General features: G+C 45.7%; 1 protein-coding gene across 1 annotated transcript in view; it reads left to right on the top strand.

The window, feature by feature from the left end:
- The window catches only part of LOC105458731 (semaphorin-2A), a 139,746-nt gene that overhangs the window by 94,895 nt on the left and 18,444 nt on the right, over positions 1-26,407 (top strand). The window contains exons 2-3 of the mRNA XM_011704251.1: positions 10,356-10,443; positions 15,864-15,915. Of these exons, the coding sequence (XP_011702553.1) occupies positions 10,356-10,443; positions 15,864-15,915 (140 nt within the window). The remainder of the gene's footprint in view (positions 1-10,355; positions 10,444-15,863; positions 15,916-26,407) is intronic.

Here is a 26,407-nt window from a genome sequence, read left to right as displayed (position 1 = left end):
TTCAATTACGTGCACTCGCGTGTTTACGCTGACCAAACTTGGGGGGGGGGGGGGGAAGCGGCAGAACCCTCGCAAAAAGATTTAAAAATTAATTAATCCTATTTATAATGATGACTTACCTTTCATTTTATTTGTTTATTGACATCTGTATCCTATTTCATTTTATTTCATTACTTAATACGTTCAATTGTTGACAAATTCTTTCGGACCAATTGCTGTTGATTCATCATTTAATAAAATCGAATTAAAATTGTTTTTCAAACGTAGAATAGCTTTACAAAGGATCGACAATTATTAATGTTTGATTATATTTTCATGCATGGCGTACGTTAGTTAGACGCTTAAATTATGCGAACTATCATGGCATGCGTTCGAAACACTTCGTTGACCATTCGCAGCCAATTATATCATGATACGCTTCGTATGTTGTAACAAATAAAGTGTCAATCTTCCTGGCCGCGTTTATTCACAAAATGATATGCAAATGAGATGAATTATCGTCATAATTATATTACATTCTATATTTCGATGGATCTTCATTAAAGAAAATTGATTACATTCTTAATTCGCATCGTCATTATCATCGCATATCATCCATTAGCTTGCTTTCAATCTCTATCCAAAACTGCGCGGGAGTTAATAGAAACGATATTAACTTTTATATTCTAGTATTTTCGGCGTGCGAATACGTTCGCGGGGAACGTATATCTCGTCGCCCTGTGTTGTTTTCTCTGAGATAAGTGAAAATTTACTGCGTTAGAAACATTTTTCGTGCCTCTGCAGTGCGAAAAATCCGCGCGCGTCTCTCCCTCTCAGCGCCGCCCGAAAAAGGGCGAGGATTAGTAGCCGCGGGACATTTTGCGGAGGTCGTCTATCTGATCATCCTCAAAAACGGATCTCTCCGCCGTAGGGATGCGCGCCGTTGAGGGGTCAGTTCTGTGCGAGCGAGTTCTGTGCGAGCGAAAGGGGGTAGAGGGCACGGTTTGTGCAACGTGTGTGATTACGTTGGCAATTACTCCCACCCCCGCAACTCGGATCGAGGTGGCCGCCCCCTCGCTTCCTCCGCCGCGCGCGCCGCCCGTCCCCTCATCCCGTCGGCCTCGCCCGACTGCGGAAGGGTTGTAACTCGTTATTAGCGAGGAACGGCAGCGATGGAGGGGGAGGTGATTACAGCCCCCGAAGTAGATTCGCCGACGATGATAAACGCGAGTCTGCAGATCCGATCGCGGGCTAACCCGTTCTCTCTTCCTTTCCTCTCTCTCTCTCTCTCTTTCTCTCTCTTCTCTTCTGTTCCCGCGCTTGCCCTTTCTCTTCCTGCCTCTTTTCTACCATTCTCTGTACACCAATTCCCTTGACATATCCCCTCCTCTCTCGCGCTTTTTCCTCCTTTTATTACGTTTAACCAATCTTGATTAGCGATCCAAGTAATCTTGATTAGTGATCTAAGAAATTCTGAAAGTAATAGACCGGCCTATCCTTTTCCTGTTCTCACGTCTTTTTCTGCTAAAACGTTTTTCTGATAAATATCTACGTCAAACCGAAGCATAAGGGCGTCAGAGGCGAGAAGAGATTCAATTAGATTGCGAGAAAAGATAATTTAAATACTACTTCGATCCAACATTTGGCATTGAACCTCGCACGCGAATAGGATGTACATATATATAGAGTAACAAATCTAGCGACGGACTTATTATGAATTTATGAGACATTGATGGAGTACATTTGCGTAGATGATTGTGTATGACGTAGTATGATGTTTGTGCTCTACTTCGAGTTTTACCTCGAAATATTGGGCTACAATTTTACAACTCGTGGAAACGAGGGGAAAGGAACCACAAATACACAGTGTTATTTTTGTAAAAGTTACGCGGCTACAATTTGTCCGTCGAGCGTATATACGGGCCACGATCCCACGTTCCTCGTTAGGAGATTTAGCAGCAACGATGAAAGATTTTGATACCCGAGCGAGCGCACGAGACCAAGAGCGAAGGCGGGAAATCCCGGAGCCGAATGAATCAGGGATTCGCAGGCGAAGAACGAACGGGAAAGAGGGGAGAAGAAGGGGGGGGGTCAATAAGAAAGGAGAGTCTTCTCTCGAGGAGCAGAGTCGGACAAACAGAGAGTAAGAGAACGGTAGAGAGAGAGAGAGAGAGAGAGAGTAGATTTCTCGCGAGCGGATTCTTTCATATACCATCCGAGTCCAAGTCCCGTCGAGAACGCGCCATAGAAAAGCCCTGAAGAGCCCTCTAAAAATGACTGCCTCCTGCCCCGCCGCGTGCAGGAAAGGTATTAGCGGGGGGAGGGAGGAGGAGGGGGGGGGGGTCGACGATGGGCGGCGGTGGTGACTGCAGCAGCACGCTGCGCTGGGGTACAGCGACGGTAGCCGTACGCGTGGAACGAAAAGATAACGCAATTTATTTCAGGCTTTATTCATCCTCTTTCATTCTCTTCTCTTGCTCGCGCCGCCGTACGGTCCGGCCGGTTGGCGAGGCAGTGAAAATTCTCCGCGTTTTCTTTTTGTTTTTCCCTCCCTCGCCTCTCTCTCTCTCTCTCTCTCTCTCTTTCCTCCCCCTTTTTTTCGATCTTTTTTTTCTGTCGCCTGCCTCGCTCGGTCTTTATCCGCGCCACCACCATCGTTCCTGACGCCGATACGCTTGTCGACGAGAATATTTTAATGTGCGCGCGGTACGCAGGCTTTATCGCGAGCGATAGATTCCGTAGTCACTTTGAGGATAAAATCGATAACGGATAAGCTAAAACCGATAGCTCTTTTCGATAATCTTTTCGCGTAAGAGTATGAAACGAAAATCGGCTCTAGAGAACTGAAACAACAGACAATCTCCACCTCCTCCCCCTCCTCCTCCTCCTCATTCTCCATTTAATTTTTTTTAACATGCATAATTAATATTAAAGCGAAAATATCAATACGCGCACGTGCTGCCACTACTGTGCCGCATCTGTGGAGTAACGTGTCTGTCAAACGCAGTAGATGTTCACAGTACGCCGGAAAACGCCGGAATTAACAATTGAATCGTGCAAAGGACCAATCGAAATGCTTATTATTATTGAGGTCGAGCCATGACTGTTGCAGTATCGAACGTGAACTCTCTCTGTGAGAGAGAGCTGTCAACTGGTGCGGCGGCGGTCGCGCTACTATAATTCGCTTTTCGGACCAATCTCCATTTTATACCTGGTACGTCGCTGCGCACCGGCATTACAAATGCCAACACCATTTTGCGCAACTCGACTCTGACATTGTCGGCTATATCTGCAACAAATGTCGTTTCAATCCAAATATTTCTCTCCGATGAGCTAGAACATTTTTTTTAGTCGCATTTTACCTCGAAATTTCCAACGTGATATTTAAGCATGATATTTAACTTTGCGCAGAGCGACACAATACTATTTTATATATTGATCTCTTTTGCGAATGATTTCAATATCAATTTATCTGATAAAAAAGGATCAACATGTCATGCAGGAATCAATTTTTGGATTTAAAAATAGATACCCAATTTTTCCTACTCAATAACAACGGAATATCAGATCCTTTATGTGTGCATGCCGTGTGTGGAAGCGAACGATAAAAATATTTTCTAAAAGTGGACTTCTCCATTATAAGTAGAGAGTCGCATGTTATATATATCTAATCTCTTTGGCGGAATGGCTCTCTCGATAGCGCGTTATGACTCCGCACAACTTGATCAATTATAGGGAACGGATATCGTGCTACCAATTAAGTAAGTTCATAGTTCGCTGTGAGCAACTATCAAGGAGCTCATGTTCGTACTAACTAAGAATGGTGCAAAGGCGACGAATAGACGGAGGGGGAGGGAGGGAGGGAATGGCAGAGGAGACTAGAATGATGTTTCCACTTCGTGCTTCTGATACGTGACCCACGGAGTAAATCTGATCCGAATCTGGTACAGCTGCATGACGGCGATGCATTAACCTAATGAGCCTTTAACTAAATTGAACTGTCATACTAACAGAACTGTGTTTACGAAGTTTAGCGCGAACTCTTGTCGCTATTGAACTCTTGCCGCTGAATGTCGCATCCACGTCAACGAAATACTATCTCGTGAATTTTTTCGACTTATTGATATTTAATTTATATAATAGATTAGCAGCGTTACTCTCCCGGGTGTAGGTACTATAAATTGATGAACGGCGCGTATCGACCGACCGATCAAGGTGTCACCCATCACCCTTACACATTTTCTTAAGCGCCCGTAGGCTCCTATTATCTAGATTAAAATATGCGATAATCAAATTCCGCGAAGTAAACGATCTTGTAAGTGTGACAGCGAGAATGGATACGATAAATAGAGGGGTAGAAAAGGAGAGGAACAGAGACAGAGACACCACGGGGAGAGGGTTGATTAATGAGAAGGGCGTGACGTGGCGGTGCGCCGCGCACCAGCCACGCTTTGCCCCATTTCATCTCCGCTTTCACCCTCTCTTACGTTTCTCTTTTGGATTCTCTTTTTGCCCTCCCCCCTTTACTTTTTCTCCCTTTGCTTCGTCATACCTATGTTATACTTACTTTGTCAACGAGAGACCCCACTCCTCTTCCGCTTCTCTTGCTCTCTTCGGCGTGCGCGCCGTTCCGCCTAGACCGACTGATATTTCTATTTCTCTCGAATTTTCACATTACTACACTTTTACGCAATTACATTCCGCAACGCTGCTCCGCCCTGTACTTTTCCCTCCCTCTCCGATTCCTGCGGTTGCAAACGATTCCCTCGAATTCCTCCTCGACCAGTCGTTCATTCACGTTTGTCGGTTTATTAGGCAAACGGGTCGGAAAGCAGCGGGTTATTATCAAGACCGTCGTTGCAAAATCCTCGCCCTCCCTCTTGCATCTTCGGGTACGGCGGCGTTCCCATTCGCATTCTGAGAACTGTTTCTACGGTTGACTACCCTCGCCTTCCATTTAATCCGCAGTCTATCCCCGGCTACCCTGCTCAGTCGAATCTATAATAACACGAGACGAAAATGTGAATTTGCACGCACCTGGCAACCTTCGATCAGAAGCCTCGTGCCACGAGGGGTGAAATGAAATCGTAATCGTCGTCATAGCTACGCACGGTTCCTGCACGTGTCCCGAAAAACAAGGTACAAAGAGGACTCGATACTCTTAGATTTCAAGCCGGCGATATCACAGCACGGAGAACATTAATAGCACGTTAACTGGGAGGGGAGACTTCAACCTAAACGCGTCCCTAAATGCTCGCCCCATTTGTGGCCCCTTGAACTATAAATCCGCCACTGTTCTTGGCGAATTCGATTAACGACACATGGACGACAGGTATCAGGACGCACGCTATGATCGATACTCCGGGGAAACCTGGAAAGTTTGCACAATGCCCGGCGGCGCTCGGCGCCGGGACTTTCGGTTTCGAGAAGAGTGTATTGTCGTGTCGAGGTCCGGCGAATCCGCAAGCGGAGTAGACGAGTTCCAAACATGTCAATTCTGTCAAGAGCCGCGGCCGAGGTGGTCGAGTATGTGCGCATACACACGCCTAGTTTGACCCCCTCGCCTGAACCAACTCCCTGACAGACACAGGGAGGATAGAAGACGCGTTTCACACCCGGATAAAAGGTCCTCGAAAGCGCGTCAGCAGGTTCTATCCCACGCGATGATCGTGCCTTGACCGGAGAGCGATTGCGAATCGAAACTCCAGAGACATTCGATCTTCCCTCCTTCTTTTTTTTCAACCCTTCTCCCCGCCTCTCGTTGTTGTATCGTGTTATCTTGTTCTGAATTTTGTTGCCATTTGTTCCTTCGATCGGAAACAACAAGTTTTATTTAGTTCGCTGGCGCAATTAAAAAGTAAATACTCCGCGCAACAAAAATGTACTCGTCTTTGCCAGAGAATATATCTGTTAAAAATGACTCGCGCGTAACTCGTGGTAGTTGATATGAATCGCAAAAGTGTCGCAATGCATCTTACTGTTACCGGATAATTTGTTAACCTTAAACAAAAGTTCCTGACGTAATACGTTTTTTTTGCGTGTTATACGAAATGAAATCTATTTGATCGTTTGCGTCGTGCATCGCGCAAAGGATGTATCTCATTTTTCAAAGTCAGTGCGGTGGATACCCGTGCCGTGGCCGAGATGGATCGTAGGGAGCTAAAAAGGGCGCTTTTGCAATTGAAATTACCGCGATGGAGAATATTTTCGCTATCCGCCGCGGGTACGGGCGCGGCACCTCGCCTCGGGCTCGAGGGATTAAAATAATAATAACGTTGGAAATTGGACACGGCCGCGGCGGCGACGGCGGCGGCGGTACCCTCGTAATCTTTGGCGGCCATATGCCGGTGTCAGCTGGAACGAAGCCAGACGAATGTAAAAAATGATCGCGCGCCTAATCTGCCATTGTGCGGGCCGGAGTTAGGCCCCGACCGGCCTCACTTTATTCAATTGCAACTCTGGCTCTCTCTCTTTATAGTCTCACATTTCCTTTCGTGCACGTGATAGGGAGAGAATCGTATTGGTTCTGCACGTGCTCTAGGATTCGCTTGGCTGCCGATAAGAGATACGCTGCATAAATCCGCCATAAAGATCATCTGCGAACACGAAAATCGATTGTGCGGCTTCGTATTAACATCGATCTCGACGGAAATCTCGACGCGCGGCAGGTCAAATCTACGATTCAAATCTTTCAAAAAAATAAACCATTGGTTTTATAATATCGTGCCCTTTCGAGGTACTGTCGAAAATATCACCTCAAGATTTTGTATTTCAGCGACCTCGTAATCTGACCGCATTGATTTTTCTCACGAGAGCACGAAGATACGTATATATGTGCTCATGTTCGCGACTGAGCTTCTTAAACTTGAATAACATCGACCTAAAATTGATTCACGAGAATGCGAAGCGATCTCAAAAGGTATCACGACAAGAATAAAATTTCTAAAAGTCCTTGATTGTTCACACGACTATTTTATTGAACATTTTTTGTCCTCATTTGCTTTCTGGTGGAAAATTCCGTTCAGCGTTTATCAACTCATAATCTCTATTGAATCCCATTTACCAGAATGCATTATTTGCGAATAAATTCGCGGAAAAGTGATTTGCACATTTGTGTTAATAGAAAATTAAATATAATATCAAAGGCAAATATATTTGAAAATATGAGATATTCTTGTGAGCATTTAATTAGCATTCGGTTCTTGCACTAAAATATAGGTACCGATATATTGCAATTATCTTACTTGGATTTTATCTTACAGAAAGAAAAGGATCGATTAAATTTTTGATAGAATTTATTTTTCGGCCGTACGTATTGGAAGAAAATTAAAGTACATTGATGAGATATACGTGATAAAATAACACTGTAGGATATATCAAATGAGTTTTCCAGAAAGTCGGATTATTTATTGCTTGAACCGAAGCCGGATGTTTTGCAAACAGCGATTAAAAGCTTTCGAGGGAAATGCATTTAGATGCAAAAACGATGTATACAAGACTAGGGAATTGGAGCATGACGCGAATGTTATATAGAGAGGATTTAAAGAGCGAATCGTCCTCTCGTTACATATTGAGATCCATAAAGTTGGTGGGATTTAAATCAACGTGTCAACGATAGCTAAAAACGTCGTGTACTCCTAAATTTATCTCGGTGGTAGAATTTAAAACGACGTTTATTCTCAAAATAATTTCTAGCTTTTCCTTTCAGGCTTATTCAGGCTTTCAGCCTGATAAACAGCTCATTAGCTAACTATGTTCTTATTTTTATAAGGCAATTGCATGCGTCTTCTAAATATATTGTGCGTATAATGATAACAAATAGCCTGGATAACCATTTGGCTCTTGAATCAACGAAATATAGAACAATTTATATACGTGCATACGTCTATATATACATATATTTGCGATGGTCTGGCTTTCGCGACCTACCCCGTTTTTGTAGCCACCTTTTCTTTTTTTTTTTATCAGATATAATGGCCGCGATAGCAAGATTCGTAACGATTCTAGGTCGCCGGTACCCTACTCGGGGTGCTTAATTAAGAAATACTGTAAAGGTATTAGGCCGTTGCCGGAACCACCGAATTCAAATGGATGGTTTCCGCAGTTAGGGTCGTTAGGGCGTTATCACGCACCGTTAACAACCTCGATTAGCGATTGTATCGTCCCACGAAGTTTCAGCGCACGTTCTTATGGGAGTGCGTTGCAAGTAATTTACGATAAGTAGGCAGTGTGTTTGCGCACGTACGCGTGGACGTCTTTTAATGGCGGTAAATTACACGACGGTAAATATTTGTCGGAGAACTCGGCGGCGGCGGCGGCGATGCCATACGTTTCTCGGGCGCATCAATATTGAACGATTAATTATTTATATTATGCACGTATCGTATATAATTAATTAAACAAATATTGGCACGCGATGCAATCGAAAATAATGCAACAATTATGGAATAATTATGCGAGATGGCGAATTTTGTAAAACCATAGAAAGTTACTAATTGCGAGTACTGTTTAACGAAGTGCTGAGGTGAGAATGGTCGTGTAAATAACTCGTTGACTAGGTCGACTGCATACATCTTACAAGAATAGCTTTGCTGAATGAACATACAAAAGTGGCTGCAACGCGAGACACGTTATAACTACAATTCTGAGCATATTTCTCTTTACCGCTCTGCACGCTTAATAAATAACATTGCACCAAAGAGCTGTCTGCAGCTCTGCGAGAGAACCTAAATAGAACCTACGTCGCGCGGCGACGTTTATCCCATTAACAATCGTGCGAGTCGCGCGACGCGGCCAATTTTATCCGCGGGTCAGAAATAGAAGCGCCCGCGCGCGACCGCCAGGATGCAACAGTTACATTAACTCGGATACAACGAGCAGCAGGTGCGGATATCGTCTTCCGTGGGCGCAGTGGGCGATACGACTTCATTACGACGATAAGATCGAAATAACTCTACCGTGGAATGTATCTACATATTCGATGGAAACGCGAGCGGAGAGCGCATTTCGAGACGAAACTGTTGAAAAAGGGAGAAATTGTTGAAAAAACGAGCATTTGGCGTGCACGCGCGAGTGAATATAAATTTCGAAATCCCTCAAGGGGGGGGGGGGCGCAGTCTAGCCGTGGTCTATCTAGGCCGATCTAACGACCTATGGGTGGCACATTGGTTTTGAATAAGTCCGACATTAGAGGGACCGTGGCGTAACGTCGGTCGTTCCGCGGAGATAAAGCAAGATCGCGCAAGAGTTTCTGCATCCCCCGCAATCGCGCGCGTGAAGGAGAGAGAACACGCGACGGGTTAGCGAATAGATACGTAGGAGAAGGCGAGAGGTCAGGGAAAAGACAGAGGAGGGGCGAGGGGAGGGGGTGAACAAGGGAATAGATACGCAGGAAGAGTAGCTCTGTTCCAGAGTAAGAACCCCTTTCATTCCACGTCGGCCCCTTCTGATACCGTATAAAATATAGTATTGTTCGCGCTCTGTTAGCTCGGAGTGGAACGAGTATATTTAGAAAGGGGCTGCTTTCTTTCATATGTTAAGCAGATCAGTGTCGATGAGATAAAAAGAAGGAGAGGAAGAGACGGAGTTGGCAATAGCCGCCACCGTCGGCCGTTCCTTCTCGTTGGCGTTGGTTAACGGCAGGGCCGTGAATTTCACGCGTTTTAGGACAACGTGCAAACACCGATTTGACTTAACGTTCTTAAACGGTTCGAAAAGTTATCACGAAAGTATGCGAAAAGTATTCTTCTCTTTGTTTTATTTTTCTTGTTCTTTTTATTTATTTATTTTTCTTTTTTACTGAAATTGCAAAGGAACGAATCGTACGCTTCATAAATTTTCACAAAGCCTCGCGAAACCCATGGAGAGTTAAATACTTTTCTTTGCTCCAGAATTTGTTCCAAAGCGCAAGAACTCACATTTACAACGAAGACAACTGCAAAAGTTCTTCCCCCGTGAGGCGCTTCATTCGCTAATATTAACATGCGGCTCCTCGCGCGAGTTGATCTTCGATGTTTCCACGGCGCGGATTTCAGGCGAATCCGCGCTGGCCGATGGAACGAAAATGTCGAGCGCGCGTTACGTGCCGTGTAATTCCGACGAGTTTACGGTAGAGATAAGTCAGAGTTGACTTTAGCCGGATTACCGGCGAGGTCGGCAGGCGGTAGGGCGGCGCCTTACTCTATCCGGCCGTTATTATAAAAGTCGTAATGAAAATCTAACGATCCAGCGAGCGCGCAGCGCGGCGCGGCGCGGTCGCGACAACGCGGCCACGGAGGCGGCGGCGGCGGACCCGCCGCGTTTCCGCGGTACGGAAAATGAATTTCGCCGCGCACTACGACGTCGCATTTAATCCCCTTATTTACTTTTGCTTTCAGAACACGTGCGGGAATTCAGCTGCGGCATGCTGTACTACAGGACGCTCTACCTGGACAGTAAGAGGGATGCCCTATACGTCGGAGCTATGTAAGTAGAACTTTTTCCCCGGCTCCGTAATAAAATGTCACGCCATGAAAATCCCCGGGAAAAGTTGCGACGTTCCCTCGTCAAAGCCCGAGAACAGAGGTATTACGTCAGCGCGTCCCGGGACCCGTGTTACGTATGTACGTGCCACGCCGCGGATTTTTATACGATTGCTGTGATTAAAATTCTACAACGTGCACCGAAACGCCGGGGATCGTGCCGTTTGATTGAATTTTCCGATGTCATCGAGTAATCGGATAATCTGAACTTTGAGGGATTACCCGTGATATCAGCTTTCGGCGAGGTAATAATTATCGTCGCATAGATGATATGAAATCGCGCCTCACACACATTTGCGCAGGATAAAGAGAGAGAGAGAGAGAGAGAGAGAGAATATTTAAAACGTTTTCATTGTTTCCATATTCAGCTGTTTTAACTCACGATTGTGATGCACATTTCTGTTTGCTATTTTTGTCATTATTATTCGTGAAAACGGACTTATTTACTTGTCCGCCTCGCTTTATAGAAGATGATCAGAATCCTCTCGTTCTAAATGTTTCATTTTGCAGAAAGGCAATTTACTCCGGAGCCTTTGAGCTGTGGAAGAAAACGGCAAGAAAAGTAAACATATAATACAAATCGAAACTGACGATCCCGGCAATTATGGTTGTCAGAGGAAATGAAAAACGCCGTGTCAACAGAGATCAGAATTAATGAATTTGCTATTTCATCGTTGGCTTACACATTGCACTCGAAATTGTATATTTATTATGATATTAATATGCGTATCACAGACGATGAGCTAACTCGAAATCACTCACATTATCAGCTCTTTACGAATCGTTCTACAAACCGGACTAAGTTTTCTTCGATTTATCGCGTATTATTTAATAATTTTTATTAATATTTAATTAATATTTCTTAATTCCTATATCCCGGTTCAGATCTCTCACGCAACCTAGCCGTAATTAAAAGTTCCACGAAGAGTTCCGCGTTCCCAAGGTACCAATAATAATCCGTTAAATCGATCGACCGTTCACCGTTCGCATGAGTATTGGGTTACCGTTTTCTCGATGGTGACTCGACTCCTGGGGTGGGGTGGGGTGGGGGGTTAAAGCTAAAGGGCCGATCCTAGATGTCGGACTCGGGTACGGATCGCGGGGCGGGAGACGTCGCATCATTATCTCAGCGGAGTATTATTTCTTGATTCGGGGTCCCAGCCGGCTTCTGTCGCCGCCACCCTTGGCGACTATCCGCTAACGTTCTCCCTGGTTCTCCTTTCTCTTTTGTCTGTTCCCTCCCTCCCCTTAATTTAGTAAATGCCAGCAAAATGTTACGAAGCCTCGGTAACGGAGACGCAGCGGGGATGGCCCTCCAGTGCTCGCGGATACGAAGAAATTCCGAGGCAGGCAAGAGCGACGCTTGTTTAATCCCTTTGTGAGACGGAACAGATCGTCTTACGAAGTTCTCTCACAATTCGAACACGCGCGAGTGTGTTTTTTCGTCAATGTCGAGACAGACGCATTTGACTTTGCCGCTTTGCAATCATTCGAAAGACTTACAACGTTATGGCCCATATAATACGCAGGGAGCAAAAGTGATTACAATTTAATCTCTCGTCGAGAGAACAAATATATGTGTAAAACATTTATTTAATGGAAAATTAATATTGACACTCGAAATACAAAATATCTCGTCCTTTTGTTAACAATAAAAGAAATGAGATAACAATTAATTTGAACACAGAGAGAAATTAAATTAAAGAAGGTATAAATCATACTTCTGTACGGAAAAATAAAGCATTACAATCGCATAAAAGCTTCCGCTTTTGAAATAACTCTGCCCTCTCGTTCTTTCTCGTTCTCTCTCCTTCTCTCTTTTGCTAAGGGATGAGTACGCCATATGGAGCGACAAAAGAAAAAGCGCAGTTACGATAAATTGCATTTCCCAAGGAAAGCGGCTACTTCGACTTCAACGTTTCCTGTTTCCTGGCTTCGTTCCACGTGCTTACGTCGTCTTGTATATACATACGTATCTATCTACGAAACTACAATATCTAGGTGAATTCCGATAAGAGTCTGAAAGAAAATCGTTTCGATATTCCTTCTTCAACGGTAATAGACGTTTAAGCTTCATGATCTTCATTGATCTCGTGGACGTAATTTTTAAATGATTTTAAGACATTCGGTCTTTCGTATATTCGATCCGCTCTCGCGTGACCTCACGTTGGATCACGATTCCTTCCTCGTGTCCGCCCGCCCCCCCTCCCTCCCTCCCTGTATCCATATCTTCGCGGTACCGTTTTTCCTCCGTTATCGCACGCGACGATCGATACACGCGCGAGCATCGTTCCTCGTTAATTAGAAAGGTGATAGCCATTAATTGTAGTTTGAGAATCGGCACCCACGTTGCGGTTCGCTCCGCAATTAAGGCACGCTAATTGAACGCTTCCAATTATCAAGCCGGAGGCCGCTGGTGAGAGCCGTACGAAAAAAAAAATATATATAGCTCGCTTATATCTCCGTGGCTCGTGTCTGCCGCGCGTCTAGCGAAACGAGATAGAAATTCGTCCATCATATTTTCGTCCCGTTCGGTCGCACCTGCCGTTTTTCTCGCCAGACTTCTATTGCGACCGCGACAATTTCGGCGCGGGAAAGCAACTGCGCGACCGGGGGGGGATTAACGCGTCGCGCCCAGTCGCGCGCGATCGGTTTTCCTCCTAATTGTCCCCAATAACCATTCCGTTTCCGGCAGGAAACGCAACGGGAGAGATTTCACCTTCGCAATGCCCGCCGAAACAACCGGGGAAAAGCTCGAGATAGCGTGAGAGAAGTGAGTTACGATCGCGAATGTTAGCGAGGTGAAAACGGTCACACGGGCTTGCGGCATTGCACAGCCAGCCGTGGCAATTGAACCTTTTCTCTCCCCCCGATATTTCTTTCTCTATCTCTCTTTCTCTCCCCCGGATTTTCGACGATGTTAGCACTTCGGATGTCGTATATCGATTTAACGAATCACTCGTCGGACTGCAGCTGATAAAATGGTACAGAAAAATTAGGTTATACCTAATTCATGCTAAATTCGCGTATTTCAACCGTGCGGCGCATTTCCATCCGTTTTTCCATACGGCCCTATTACTTATCGCGCGCGCACGTTTATTCTCCGTCACTATATTATTTTATGAAAAGTGACGTATTAAAACGTCAGAGCTGCATTGCGGTTTATTGAAACGCGGACGTAACGTTATTCCGACGTGTATACATTCGTTGATTTATACTGGGAATTATTAAAATCGTTCTATTATGTTAAACCCATCTCTTCTCGCGGATATACAATACTCGTACATCTCCTTTCCGAAGGCGTCGGGGTAAATAGCACTGTTGCAAACGCCACTTCTCTGGCCCTTGTCATGTATTCCCCCGGAGTAGTGTGTGTATGTGTGTGTGAGAGAGAGAGAGAGAGATAGAGAGAGACGCCAGGGAGGGTGGATCTCGACGCGTTGGATAATGCATCCCGGGTCAGAGCTGTCCGTCACGCACAACCACAAATTCAGACAACGATGCTTTTCGGATTTCGCCCGGCATTCGTCAGGCTCCTTCTCGCCCACGGTGAAAATGTCCGTATTACACAAGTGAAACCCTACGCTAGACACGGAAAGCGGTGCGGCTGTTATCTCAAACCGCGACCTATTTCGGACGGAAACACAGACAATTCGTGTGTATGGTCATACGCGGCATTGTTTAGAGTCTCGCGCGAAAGCTGTATAGATCCATCCTTTAATTAAGTCTTTGTTCCTATTTGCATAATTAGCAATGAAATTTGTTGAAATTTCTTCCGCAGTCTACAAGGCGTCTTTAATAGTTTAAGAAATTGCTGTACGACCTCGGCAAACTGCTCGAGATTTTAATTAAACTTTCCCCGGAAAGCCCTTAAGGCGATGTAAAATGTTAAATTGAACCGAATTCTTTTCCCGATTCTCAAGTAACACTTTCTTTATTTTTAGAAAATGTTCCACTTCTCGTGGAAGCGTGTCAATGAGATCTTAATGAAATTTTTCCTCCGCGATTTTCAACGGCGAAGTAATTTCTCGGTTTGATTACGCACGTTTTACCAATTGGATTGCAAAGCGACTGAGCGATGACTTCGCACAGCAACGCCCGCCCTTTACGCCGAGTTGCCCCCCGCAAATTACTTTCCTACGAATTTTTTCTTTCGCTAGTATGAGCGACGTGCCAGCACGTAGACGATACTCGCCTTTCCTCCCTCCCTCCCTCCCTCCCCTTCCCTCCCCACACTTCACTTCCCTTTCCCGTCGCGTTTCCTTTCCACCTGCTGAACCCTCTAAAAGTTCGCCGAGACGAAAGTTCGACGCGGGTAGATTCCAAAGTACGGATTTGTTTTTCCACATCGGTATTTACTTTTTCACGGCGCGATGCACAGAATGAATGAAAAAGGAGAACCGCCGAGGGATAGGTCTTCCTTCTTCTCTCTCGGTCTCTCTTCTTTCTTTTTTTTTTTTGCACGTTCCGCGAGCGCATTCCGTCCGACTGCGTATTTCTATTGAAAGGCGATGATGAATGGCTATTGGGATAAAGTTATGCGGCGCGGCGGCGTTAATGTTGCGAAACACACACATTTGAAAACTGGGTAAATTCGATTTACGATCGGTGGCGCCCAGCAGCGCGTATACCTTTCACGTACGATCGAACGCGGCAACCTCAGATTGCCGCCCGCGGTGGTCGCGCGGAGATTTATATGAAAATCGTCGCAGTTTCTGCGCCGCATTGATAGCGACTGGCTGCTGTATTGAGCGAAATACGTGAAACGTGAGACATATCATTTCTACGTGGAAATGTGAAATTAGTGCCGAGATGCGAAATTATTAATAACCAACGGCATCAGTCACGTCGACTTTTAGTACGAGAACTTTTACGACGCGTTGCGTAATAATCTTCGTTTATTTCGACTCGTCGACTCCGATTCTTATTCTTATTACTTATCCGTCAGTCTCGAACCGACGATCTCTTTCGAGGAATAAAATCCTAATAAAAACAAACGCGGTACGAGAACGACGTGACTTCAGCTACCGTCGAACAAAGAAAAGACAATGCAGAGAACTCGGTCAGAAAGGAGGCAGCTCGTCCCACTTTACTTTTCCCGGGTCCCACCTTCCTTTTTCCCATCCTCATAGAAATTCCGTGCCGTTTGCGGGCGCTCGCCGTGGCGGAGTGCCGTAAGCAAAGTGCCGCGGTGCTACACAACCATACATAACCGTGGCGAGATAAGGTAGGGTCGAGTCACGGAGAGTAATGCATCTCGCAGACGTTGGGAATGAAAATTTACCCCTCGACCCTTCCGTCTATCGTGACCACGCTTAATTCGACCGGTTACGCTAACACGAAACTTTCCTCTTCTGCTTTCAGGGACAAGATCTTCAGGCTAAATCTTAGTAACATCAGTCATTCCAACTGCGAGGTGAGTTGTCCATACTTTTTGTACATTCCACAATGCCTTCTTGGGTCCGTGACGCGTTTAGCGCTTTAATGTGGTAACTTAATGCGTCACCTTAATGTCTCACATCGAGTTTCACCGTTCATGTTTGAAACATGAACAACGAATTAAACCCACAATTAAAGTCGCATTTAGCTTTAAACGTGAAAACGTGATCGCCCGCTGTGTTTTAGCACGATGAAGCTTTCAGAAACAACTTTGTAAAACTTTAACAAGGTTTACAACTTTTAATTACGTAATACGTACGATAAAATGTTTAATTTTAAAAGTGAACGTTTTAGCTGCATTTAAAATGTGAGGACAGAGTAGCCTTTAGCCGTAATTATGTCTTAAAATTGATGAAGAAATCTAAATGGGTGGAACGTAAATTTTAGTACTGTCTTTACATTGATTATAAGTCCTAAATTCATTCTTCTTAAAAGCCGCACATAAAGAATTCATTTGCCAGTAAATCTCAGGCAGAACTTACAACCGCCGTATCACGCGCTCTTTTCCCCCGCGGCCGTCCTCGTATCGATTAGCATCAAATGTCGCATAATGTTTGGCCCCCATTTTAAGGGGGACGAGGCAGGGGGAAGAGGGGGCGATAAAACCAGACCCCCGGTCGTAACTTGGAAAGTGGGCTCCCGCTCGTCCCCATAAAACTGTCAATCATGCATAGCCGAGCGAAACGACACCGACGTCATCGGGACAGCTGACGCGTATCTGCCGGCTAAGCGATCCATTGTAGGCGAACGAATCGTACGATGATTTTTCCACGCTCTCCCTCGCCGGCGGGGCTCGATTTAAAAGCTCGTATACTCTGCTCGCAAAGTGCATTTGCGTATCGCACAAATAACCGAGATAAAAACAATCATGGATGGCATTTTAATTATGAGGCTATTATAGTTACAGAATATTTCGTTTTTCGTTTCAGCCAAGCTCTAGCAATCTTCATTTAGTCATTGTCATACTTTCAAAACGTTACTTTTTTACATATACCATATAAATATTTTTTTTATGTACACACGAACGCTGTCGGGTGAATTTTAGCAAATGCTACGCGCTTGGTCGTTGGAGACGATTGAATCTAATTCGCTACGCCGAGATCTCGCATCCGATGCCTCTGCGCCGGGAACGAGATGGTCAGCTGCCAGACGCTCTCGGCCGGAGAGGGAAAATTGCTTTTTAACCCTCCCCGTTTGCGACAAGATGCGACCAGTCGCTTCCACCTGGCGGTGGCTATATCTACGGTGCCCCGCTCATTCGGCTGACTTCGACCGGGACGAAATCCGATCGTCGACGTTGTTCGTCGATTTGTCTCCCTTCAGGAGAGACAACGAACGCCCCGCGGCTCGATTGGAAAATCGTCGTGCTCCTCCACCTGCCTCGACCTATCTACGCTCTCGACCTACAGCTTCCGGCAAGAAGTTCGTATCTTCAAGTACTCTTCGCACAACGGTTGGAATTTCCACGCGTTATCGCGATTTCACAGTGTCGGTTTCTACTGTTCGAGAAAATAGGCGGCTACCTCGGACTTTCCTTGTGAAAGAGGTGAAGGATGCTCGAATGGCATAACAAAACACTTCGAGCGACCAATGTATACACCCAGCGGAACATTTTATTTGAGAGAAACTTGCACTAGATAATTCCGAGTATCGCTCTACGGCAGCGAGCACTTTTTTTCTTGGAAAAGATATTATTAACAACGAAAAGATAATTGATACATTAATCTCGTTTTTATTAGCAGTTTATTAGATTATTATGTTTATTCTTGTTTAACATAGAAAATCGATAAAGAAAGGAAAAATTTATTTCTCGAACACAGATGGCAAAAAAAAGCCGATGAAGCGATGTTTCGATATGGGGAGAGAAACGACAATTCGAAAATGCAATTATATTTGTATCATTGAATCCACCACCCGTCGCGAGACTAAAAAAACCATCCCTGTAAAGAGGAGACAGAGAAAGAGAGAAGCGAGCGGGCGTCCGCTCCGCCCTCGTCCTGTCGTTCCTCGTTGGTCTTCATGTCGCCAGATGCGACGATTGTGGTAGCGTTGAAACTAATTTTAACGTGGATGACAATGCGGTCACTGGACACACAGGACCCGGAGACGCGAAAACGTTGAAGCGCGGCGTTATAGTTACTCCACGCCTCCGGGCGTTTCGTCCGGGTCGCTCCGTGATCATTAAATAGATACACGGAGCGAATTGATGTACACGCGCGAGTTATTCGGCACGGACGAGCCGTTCTGCCCAAGTTACTCCGGAACGTTCACCGCGGAGCGATATAGAGTTTGCACGAACGTAACTTACGTTCCGCATGCTGGGTTTCCGCTGGGCAACTTGCGCGAAAATGTGTCAACGATAGCGACGAAGTTGCGTTCCACATGCGCTTTCGAAGTTCGGGGGAAAATTGATGAAGCGACAACGAAATAATTTTCGACGATCGGTTGCGCCAGCGATAAATAACTTATTCTCGTTGCACGATTACGAATAATATATATAATCTCTCGTATACGTTAAACAATGAATCATATATCGGCGTGCGCGTTACAAAATGTGAAAACATTTATCGGACCGAGAACTTTGCTAGATTTGTATTTTTTTTTTTTTTTTTTTTTGACAAATTTTATCGCCGCCTGATTCCGTTATTTTGTGATGCGAATGCTCGGTTTCGGTTACAATGAAATCGTATTGCGTGGTCGGTGCGCTGCCATCACCCACAGAGTTCGATTCCATTGAGAATTAACGGGCACGGAATTTCGCTCGTAGCGATATGTGGATGTAAAACGTTAACGCGCGGGCAGGCCCCGAGCAGGCCGCAGGAACTTTCCCCCGGCCCCCCTTCTTTCGTTTCTCTCCCTGGAGCATTTCGGTCTGCGGGGATGGTGTCGTGGGGTAAACTGGAAAGCGAGATACGTGAACGCGAGGTGAAGGTGAAGGCAAGAAAGAATAATACCGCGTGTAGGGATGATACAATTTTGCATTTTACATATATGTATGATGATCGTCCGGCTGCCAGAAGCGGAAAGGCTATACGGATGCTGTGAGGGCGATACAATACCGAATGAGGTCAGATCGACGTGAAAATGTTAGTTTTATATATATCATAAGTCAAGCGAACAAGTTGAAAAAACGCAAAGCCGATATGAGGGATGATAAAAGCGGGAAAATGTCAAGTAATTGTTCAAATATCGAGTTCGTAAATACAGCTGATTATAATTTACATTTTAAATAATTAATATATTTATAATAAATTTTTTTAAAACCATATAATAATTAATCTTACGATTAATCTGAATTCATTGGAAGTGTGACGGAATACTTGTCCAGAGTTCATTTCTTGTTTTCCACAAGATTCCATTCGGATGGTAATCGAAGTTTAGTTACGTTCGAATAAAATCTGCGAGAAACGCCATAAGAACAATAGAAAGGCTGTTTCTCGAGATTTAAGATGCACATTTAAAACGGCGTATTTTCGGGAGCGAAAGTGAGAATGGAAATTCGGATACATTCGGGACGGGTCGAGACGGGTCGATCTCGATAACACTGCTACAACGTGAATCTACCCTTCGCTCCGGAGACAATGCCCCATGCTAATCCTGCCTCTGTTACAATTTCATAAGGGGAAGAAACGTTTCGTGCGTCCGCCCTGAGGGACCGCACGCGTTCCAGGCGAGTTATAGTACGTGGCTAGAATAGACGGCCGGGAGGTTTAAAGCTCGCATATCCTACAAAGGGACGGTCCTGTACGACGCCCGAAGAATATATGCGAAACGAGTTGTGCACGTTCTTCCCTTCTCTCCTCCCCCCCGCTTCCTTCTGGTATTTAAAGAGCGGGCTAATAAAACGGGTCGATGTGATTAACGCGCATTTTTTTAAGACAAAATTTACGATCTCGGATGTTTGCGATTTTTTAAGCTGTACCGCATACATTTAGCAGATTTATTAATTGACAAATTTTGTTCAGTCAGACATTCCGTAGATTTTGAATGACGTTGTATGAATTACGTTTCAGTTACGCAATTTTAGAAAAAAAAAAAAATTAATTGGCACAAGTAGTTCTTTGCAGCGAAAGGAAGAATAACTTTTCCGAGTAAATTCATGCCGGGTGGAAATACGGCAACGTTAACCGCTTTTCGGTTTTGAGCTATAACCGGGAAAGAAGGTAATTCCGCTTCCACGAGCGTATACGCCCGTGCAATCTTTGTATCTTTATCATCGTCTTTGAGGACGTGCATTGAACGATAAGACTAGCCCTCGCTCGGACTTATCTATTTTTTTCTTTTTTCACATTACATCTTCACTTAAGACTCTCAGGTTTGCGCAATATGCGGCGGGGAGGGGGGGGGATCAATTTGCAGAGTTACGATAAATTGTCTGATCGATCTCGAACGATCGGCAATACAAGCTTATCGATCGAGTCATCGCGGAAAAGGAGTCGTCCATCGCGTTGATCGCGTAACGAATTCCGACGTTGGATGCTTGGCCGAGACGAGCTCGGCCGCGCCGTGAATAAAGCATGCGGCAATTCGATGGAAGAAGCAGGAAGCGATTGAAGGAAGAGCGGGATGAGCAGGTCCGCGGGTTGGAGGGGTAAAGCGCGAGTAGGATGGTAAGTGGAGTAAAAGTCAAACGTGGAGCTCGCCGAGAAAATCGGAATCTATAAACCACCGCTACGTCCAATAAAGCAACGTCCAATCGGGAACGAGCGGGGGATTCAACGTCTTGCCGACAACGATCGCTTATACCCCGCAACGATATCCGTCCGATACCTATAGAGCTGTTGCACGAAAATCGCACGGCGCGGGAGATTGGCCCTGCAAGACCGATGGACCGAGCCGCACGAGTTTATCCGAACGGCACTGAAGTATTAAGGAGCTCTCCGTGGGATTTACACGGTTGTAAAATCGCGAATGGGATACGGCCAGTCTCCGGCGATGCGGCCTCGATTGAAAGAATCTGGATGCGCGGAAGGTGAAGGTGACACTTGACATTCCCGATGCGCACACGTATACACGCAGATGCACGTGGCCGATACAGGCAAGCCGGGCACGTGCTCGACGACGCGCTCTCGCGCACGCTAGCAAACAATTTTGTCGACATCTGAAATATACACGGCCGCCCTCCTGCGTTGCCTTCTAAAATGATGGTATTAAATATACATTTAGCGCCAGGCCACTACGTGTATACGTAACTTTCTTGCTCCGTGTCTTCATCTTAGGGAATGCCTATCCCTAACTCGTCGCGTCCGCCCTCCCTCATCCAGCCCTCTCAACTAGGGACCGGCGAGCATTTGCCCTCCCTGCGACGCGAAGTTTATTGCGACAATGAATTCGATATAAGACCGTAGCGAAATTTCAGTTTGACAAGCCCCGCTCGTCCGCCGACAAATGGGAGGCTGTTGCAAGATTCGCAAGCGTGCGGCGTTGTTGATAATGCCTTTAAATTTTTAAATACCCTTGAGAAATAAAAGTGATACAACTCCCTACACGAATGTACAGAATTAGAAGGACGTCAGGCAAGATATTTGTGAAATAAAAGTTAATTCTGATAATAATTGAAGGTAAATATATGATAGAAAATTTTATTTCTAACACCGTGAAGTATTTAGAGCCCTCGCTTAATATAAAGTCTTTTCTACGCAGTATTTTTATTACTCGCCTGGCTATTCTTTGATATTCTAAAGCGCGCGAGAAGTACGTTATATTTCCCCTTTTAGAACCACCTAAAGCTGATTATCGTATATACGAGCGGTTCTTGTGAAGAGTACATAAATAGTATAGGTATATGCACATCGTAACGTTATCGACAAGCTGGTAAATTACATTATGCGCCGATATATTTACAGGCTATATTGAAAGTGGTGTTAAGCGCGAGTATCGTCTTCCAAGCTCTCGCTTCGCTTCGACGAGAAATTAATTACAAGGCTTTCTTGCGAGGCAACGTGTCCCTCCGCGCCGTATATTACTCGCTCGCACCTACGCGCAAACTCGCAAGCAGGTTACCGAATGGTCGCAGTTTCTTCGGTGTCTCAGATGCGCCTTTATAAATCAGTTTCTCCTGTAATCAAGCGGAAGTACACTCCCGCTGGAGGCAAAGGACGGTATACGCGAATGGCGAGCACGAAATGAAAAATTTTCGAACTTCCGCCTCGGACCTCTTGTTTCTCGATTTTCCAACTCGTCGTCGTATACACTTCCCATTTTCTTGATTTTTCCTAACCCCTCCCCCCTTCCCCGCCACTCCTTTTGCTCCCGCGGTACCAGCAACTTCGCGCGTACCAGAAATGAATTTGCCCTCGGGCCAGCGGCGGAACTCCTTTCGCTCCGTAATACCCTTTCATCGGGTATGAGTTGCGAAAAACTTCTGCCGGGTAATTCGTTTTTTAGTGCTCATTACACTAACCCTGCATAGTTTCCTTCCCGCTTTTAATTTTCGGTGGATTTTTCGGCGTATCGAGGAGAGATTCCAGGAGAGGAACGATCATAGGAATTATGAAGATGTCCTATCGCACGCGCGAATTCACATTTCGATCTCGATATCTCTTCTCCGCTCTACACGCTTGCGGAAATCGGGAGAGGATGAACTTGAAGCGGAGGCACGAGACGAGACAAATGAAAGAACGGGAGACGCGAGAGAAACCGCGTTCCGGGAGTGAAACGTGTCGGCGGGTCTCTGTTCTTAGTCCACGTCTGAGGTGCTGGAAAACCTTCTTCAGTCGTCGAGCAAACACCGAAATTGTAAACAGAGGATCCTCGACGGAGCTCACTACCAGACTCGTCCCAGATGGTGTTCCTCAACGACGTTGGTAATTGCAGACTACGAAACTGCCCTATTACCCGACGATCGAAGAGGAAGTGACTGTCAACAGCACTTCCTCTTCGATCTCCGTTGCCACCTTCGTAGCCATCGCTGCACTGCACCACGAAGTTCGCGGTCCGCGTTACCGCTTCCTTCGCCATTTAAAATTTGTCCATTCTCGTTCGATTACCGAATGTTTGTTCGGAGCAAACTTATACGTGCACAATATATTTTAGAAAAATTACTGCATCAGCGGATTAAATAAGGGTAAGAGTTATTTCGAAAGTTATTTCATTCGTTGTATTGTGACGCATTTTTCTCATAATATATATCTTATTTATAATTGGAGACTCAGAAACTCATCGCTCTCAATCGCTATTAATTGTTCCATTTCTCTCGCGGCATTCCTCGCGCTCTCGTTCACATTGTTCGTTTTTGTCGTGCGAATCACGAGTCGCGCAAGAAAAGGCACAATACGCGCGCACATGGTTAGCAGTAAAAACAGGTAGGTAGAACGGGAGAACAGGGAGAGCGAGTGAAAAGGCGTTGCACGGCGGCGAGCGAGACTAGAGTGCCTGCTCTTGCGAATTTATGGTGAAAGTGTTTAAATAGCCATACAGACCCTCCATCGTCATCCTTGTCGCCGTCGTCCTTGTCGCCATCGCTGTCGTAGTCGTTGTCGTCGTCGTCGCCGCCGCCGCCGCCGCCGCTGTCGCCGTCACCGTCGTCGTCGTCGTCGTGTAAAATGCTTCGTCCCAGACTGCCATTAAAACGCCTGTGGAAAAAAAAAGGACGTACGAATACCGTACTCAAATACGCTCTACGGCATAACGACGAGAATCGCGTGAACGATTCTAAATTGCTCAAAGGAGTTTTTACGTTTGGACTCGGCTCTTACGATGAAATGCTCTTTTAAGCTAATGATGACGTTACACGCGCGGTTATAAAATCGCGGACTAAAATGAGCTCTCGTGGATTGTCCCGCGTGTGGCGCGGGGATATAAATATAAATACATACTAAAATGACAAAATGTAAAGGCGAACTGTCAACGAATTACGTAACGATTCTGTGAGCCGGTTCTAAGCGGAGCATATTACGCGCGTCTGCGTTCCACGGTGGAAATCAGATCGATAATTTCTTATCTCCGGACGGAAGCTACATCCTTCGTGAACTTCCTGACGTGCTGAAACTTTAGTCGTTAAGGAATTCCTTCTAGTTCATTGACTTACCGTAATTGATACGAATAACCGAAAAGCTTTCTGTTGCCCTCCCCTCTTCCCCCCCCCCCTCCTCTTTGAAAGCCGATCGCTCAACGGAGAGAACTGTCGGCGCGCATTGCAAGAATCGAGAGAGAGAGAGAGAGAGAGAGCGAAGTTTATCATCGAAGGTAGATTATTTATCGGTTCGATATTTGATCGATGACGACGCGACATCGGTATGCATTGGGGTTGACCCTCGAAAAGCACCCTCTTTCGCCAGTACAGATAGTACCGGTGCTGCCAGTGCTGGCGTAAGAAGTAAATCACAAAAATGGAAATCCACGATATCGGATTGGAATCAATATTGAATGCAGATTGAATCCCAGGCGCTCTCTCTCTCTCTCTCTCTCTCTCTCTCTCTCTCTCACACTCCTTCCTCCCCTTACCTTTTCCCGCGCGTCTCCAACCGTGCGAGGCCGTGGTAGGGCGAAAAAGGTGCGGAGTGACGGCTTCCATTAGGAAAAAGTGACTTACGGCGCCGATCGACAACGAAAGGCACTTTTCGTCTCTGCTAAAATGTCAGGTCAGTTCGCGAAAATTTTATGCGTAACGAAGGTCACCACCTGACATGACTGCGAATCGAGGAGGTAGACATCACTCGGCGCTAAAGGGACAATATGATGCCCGGGATCGATCATACGTCATTTCTGTATGAATTTAGGTATCACGAGCGTATTCATTCCTCCCGTACACCACTCACGTCTCGATCGGGTACCATCGAGATCTTCTTCACGGCTTCTCTTTAAAGCGTATCAGTTGAATAAAAAGATCCGATATAAGGCAAGAAAAGCGCCGAGAGAGCACAAAGATTTTTATAAATTATTTGACGCAAAAATAATAAGACGTTAACAAATTTTTTTCCCCCTCTCTTGACACACCGCGTGACAGCTAGTATGCGCGACGCGTGATCAGGAGAGCCTGAGGGGATCCCGTCTCCTAACGGTCCAATGCCCGGCATTACTATTTGATGAGATAAAAAGCGCCGCGGTAGCCGACTCGTGAATTTTTAAGGGAGCCTCGCAGGTACCGTTACCTTCCTCGAGTTTCCGAGGTTAGGGGGTGTCGATACCCTGGGGATGCCACAGTAGTCTTCTGCCTTTAATATTTTAGCACGGTAAATTATACGATTCCTCAGCCCCCGCTCCTTGCATACGCTGATCTTCCACTTTCTCCATCTTCCTCTCTGACGTTGGTTGAGAACTTTGATCCGCGTAAATGTTTTTCTATTTGCCGTCAGGCAGGAAGTATTCATAAAATATATGCGTGCACTTTTTTTTATTATTATTTAAGTAAAAAGCGTTTCTAATTCATTCCTATCTAAATTATGTACAACGCAAAATCGTAACGTGAAATTCGCTCTAAAGTGAATCAGAAGATTAGTTTAATGATTCATATAATAATCTCGGAGTGAGTCATGCCCCCGGGATAATTACAGCCCGTTTGCGTGTCTTCAATGCTACATTTATAATTGCTCGGCGCCAGTGTACCATTGGGAGCAGTAAGCTGAAAAGGCGAAAATCAACGGCGGCATCGACAAAGACCGAGGATGATACATAGTGTACGTCTTCGTTTCGAGGAAGCTAATCATCTGCAAGCCGTTTCTGGCCGTTACTGCAGAAATGCATACACGTGCGCACACAGAGAAATTTTCAGCGCGCACGAACTGCGACGATGATTAAGCTCGGAGCGTAATGAGGAAAAAAAAGGGGCGGGCGAACGAGTATATGGAGCGAGGACAACCTTTGGGCGGGTTCTCTGTAGTAACACACCGTCACCTTGCCAAGAACTTAATCAATCCGGCCCGAATACTGAAAGTCTGAAGCCGTGCTACTCTCAGGCGACTCTCTCGTAAGCCTTCCAACGGCGGAAACGAATGAGAGAGGCTTCCGCGCATGAGTATAAAGAATCCGAGCGCAGCCGAAATGGGACGTAAATGCGGAGACGTTCGGACGACGTCCTTTTCTTGAAGCAATTTCAAGATAATGTTTTCGGGGATGTCGATGTTATTTGGTTCGCGATCGATCTATAAAGCTTCCAATCGAAATTCCTGCGAACGCACGCTTCCATATATTTCGAAGTAATAACGCAGAACGGATATGTTAATGAAAGGGGGGAGATAATGTAACATCCAAGATCCTGTCGTGGGAATGATAGGGGAAAATTCGCGACAGACGGATTCCCGGAGTTTAGAGTAGGGCGCACAGCCGAGGCCGAGCGAGGTAGGCGATGGGAGATATTTCTGTTTAATAGTCGGCGTATCACGCCGGTAATGGAAGTCGAGGCGTTTGCATGCTGGGAGGCACGCTCTGGCGCTATAAAGTTAATGGCGTCGTATAGGCGGCGCGATAAAATGATGCATCGCGGTTTGGCGACAATATTATTGCCGACAGCTGTACTTACGTGTTATACC

The sequence above is a fragment of the Wasmannia auropunctata genome, unplaced genomic scaffold (assembly GCF_000956235.1).
Source record: "Wasmannia auropunctata unplaced genomic scaffold, wasmannia.A_1.0 LD334376.1, whole genome shotgun sequence".
Taxonomy (NCBI): domain Eukaryota; kingdom Metazoa; phylum Arthropoda; class Insecta; order Hymenoptera; family Formicidae; genus Wasmannia; species Wasmannia auropunctata.
This window is presented reverse-complemented; position numbering and strand designations above follow the sequence as displayed.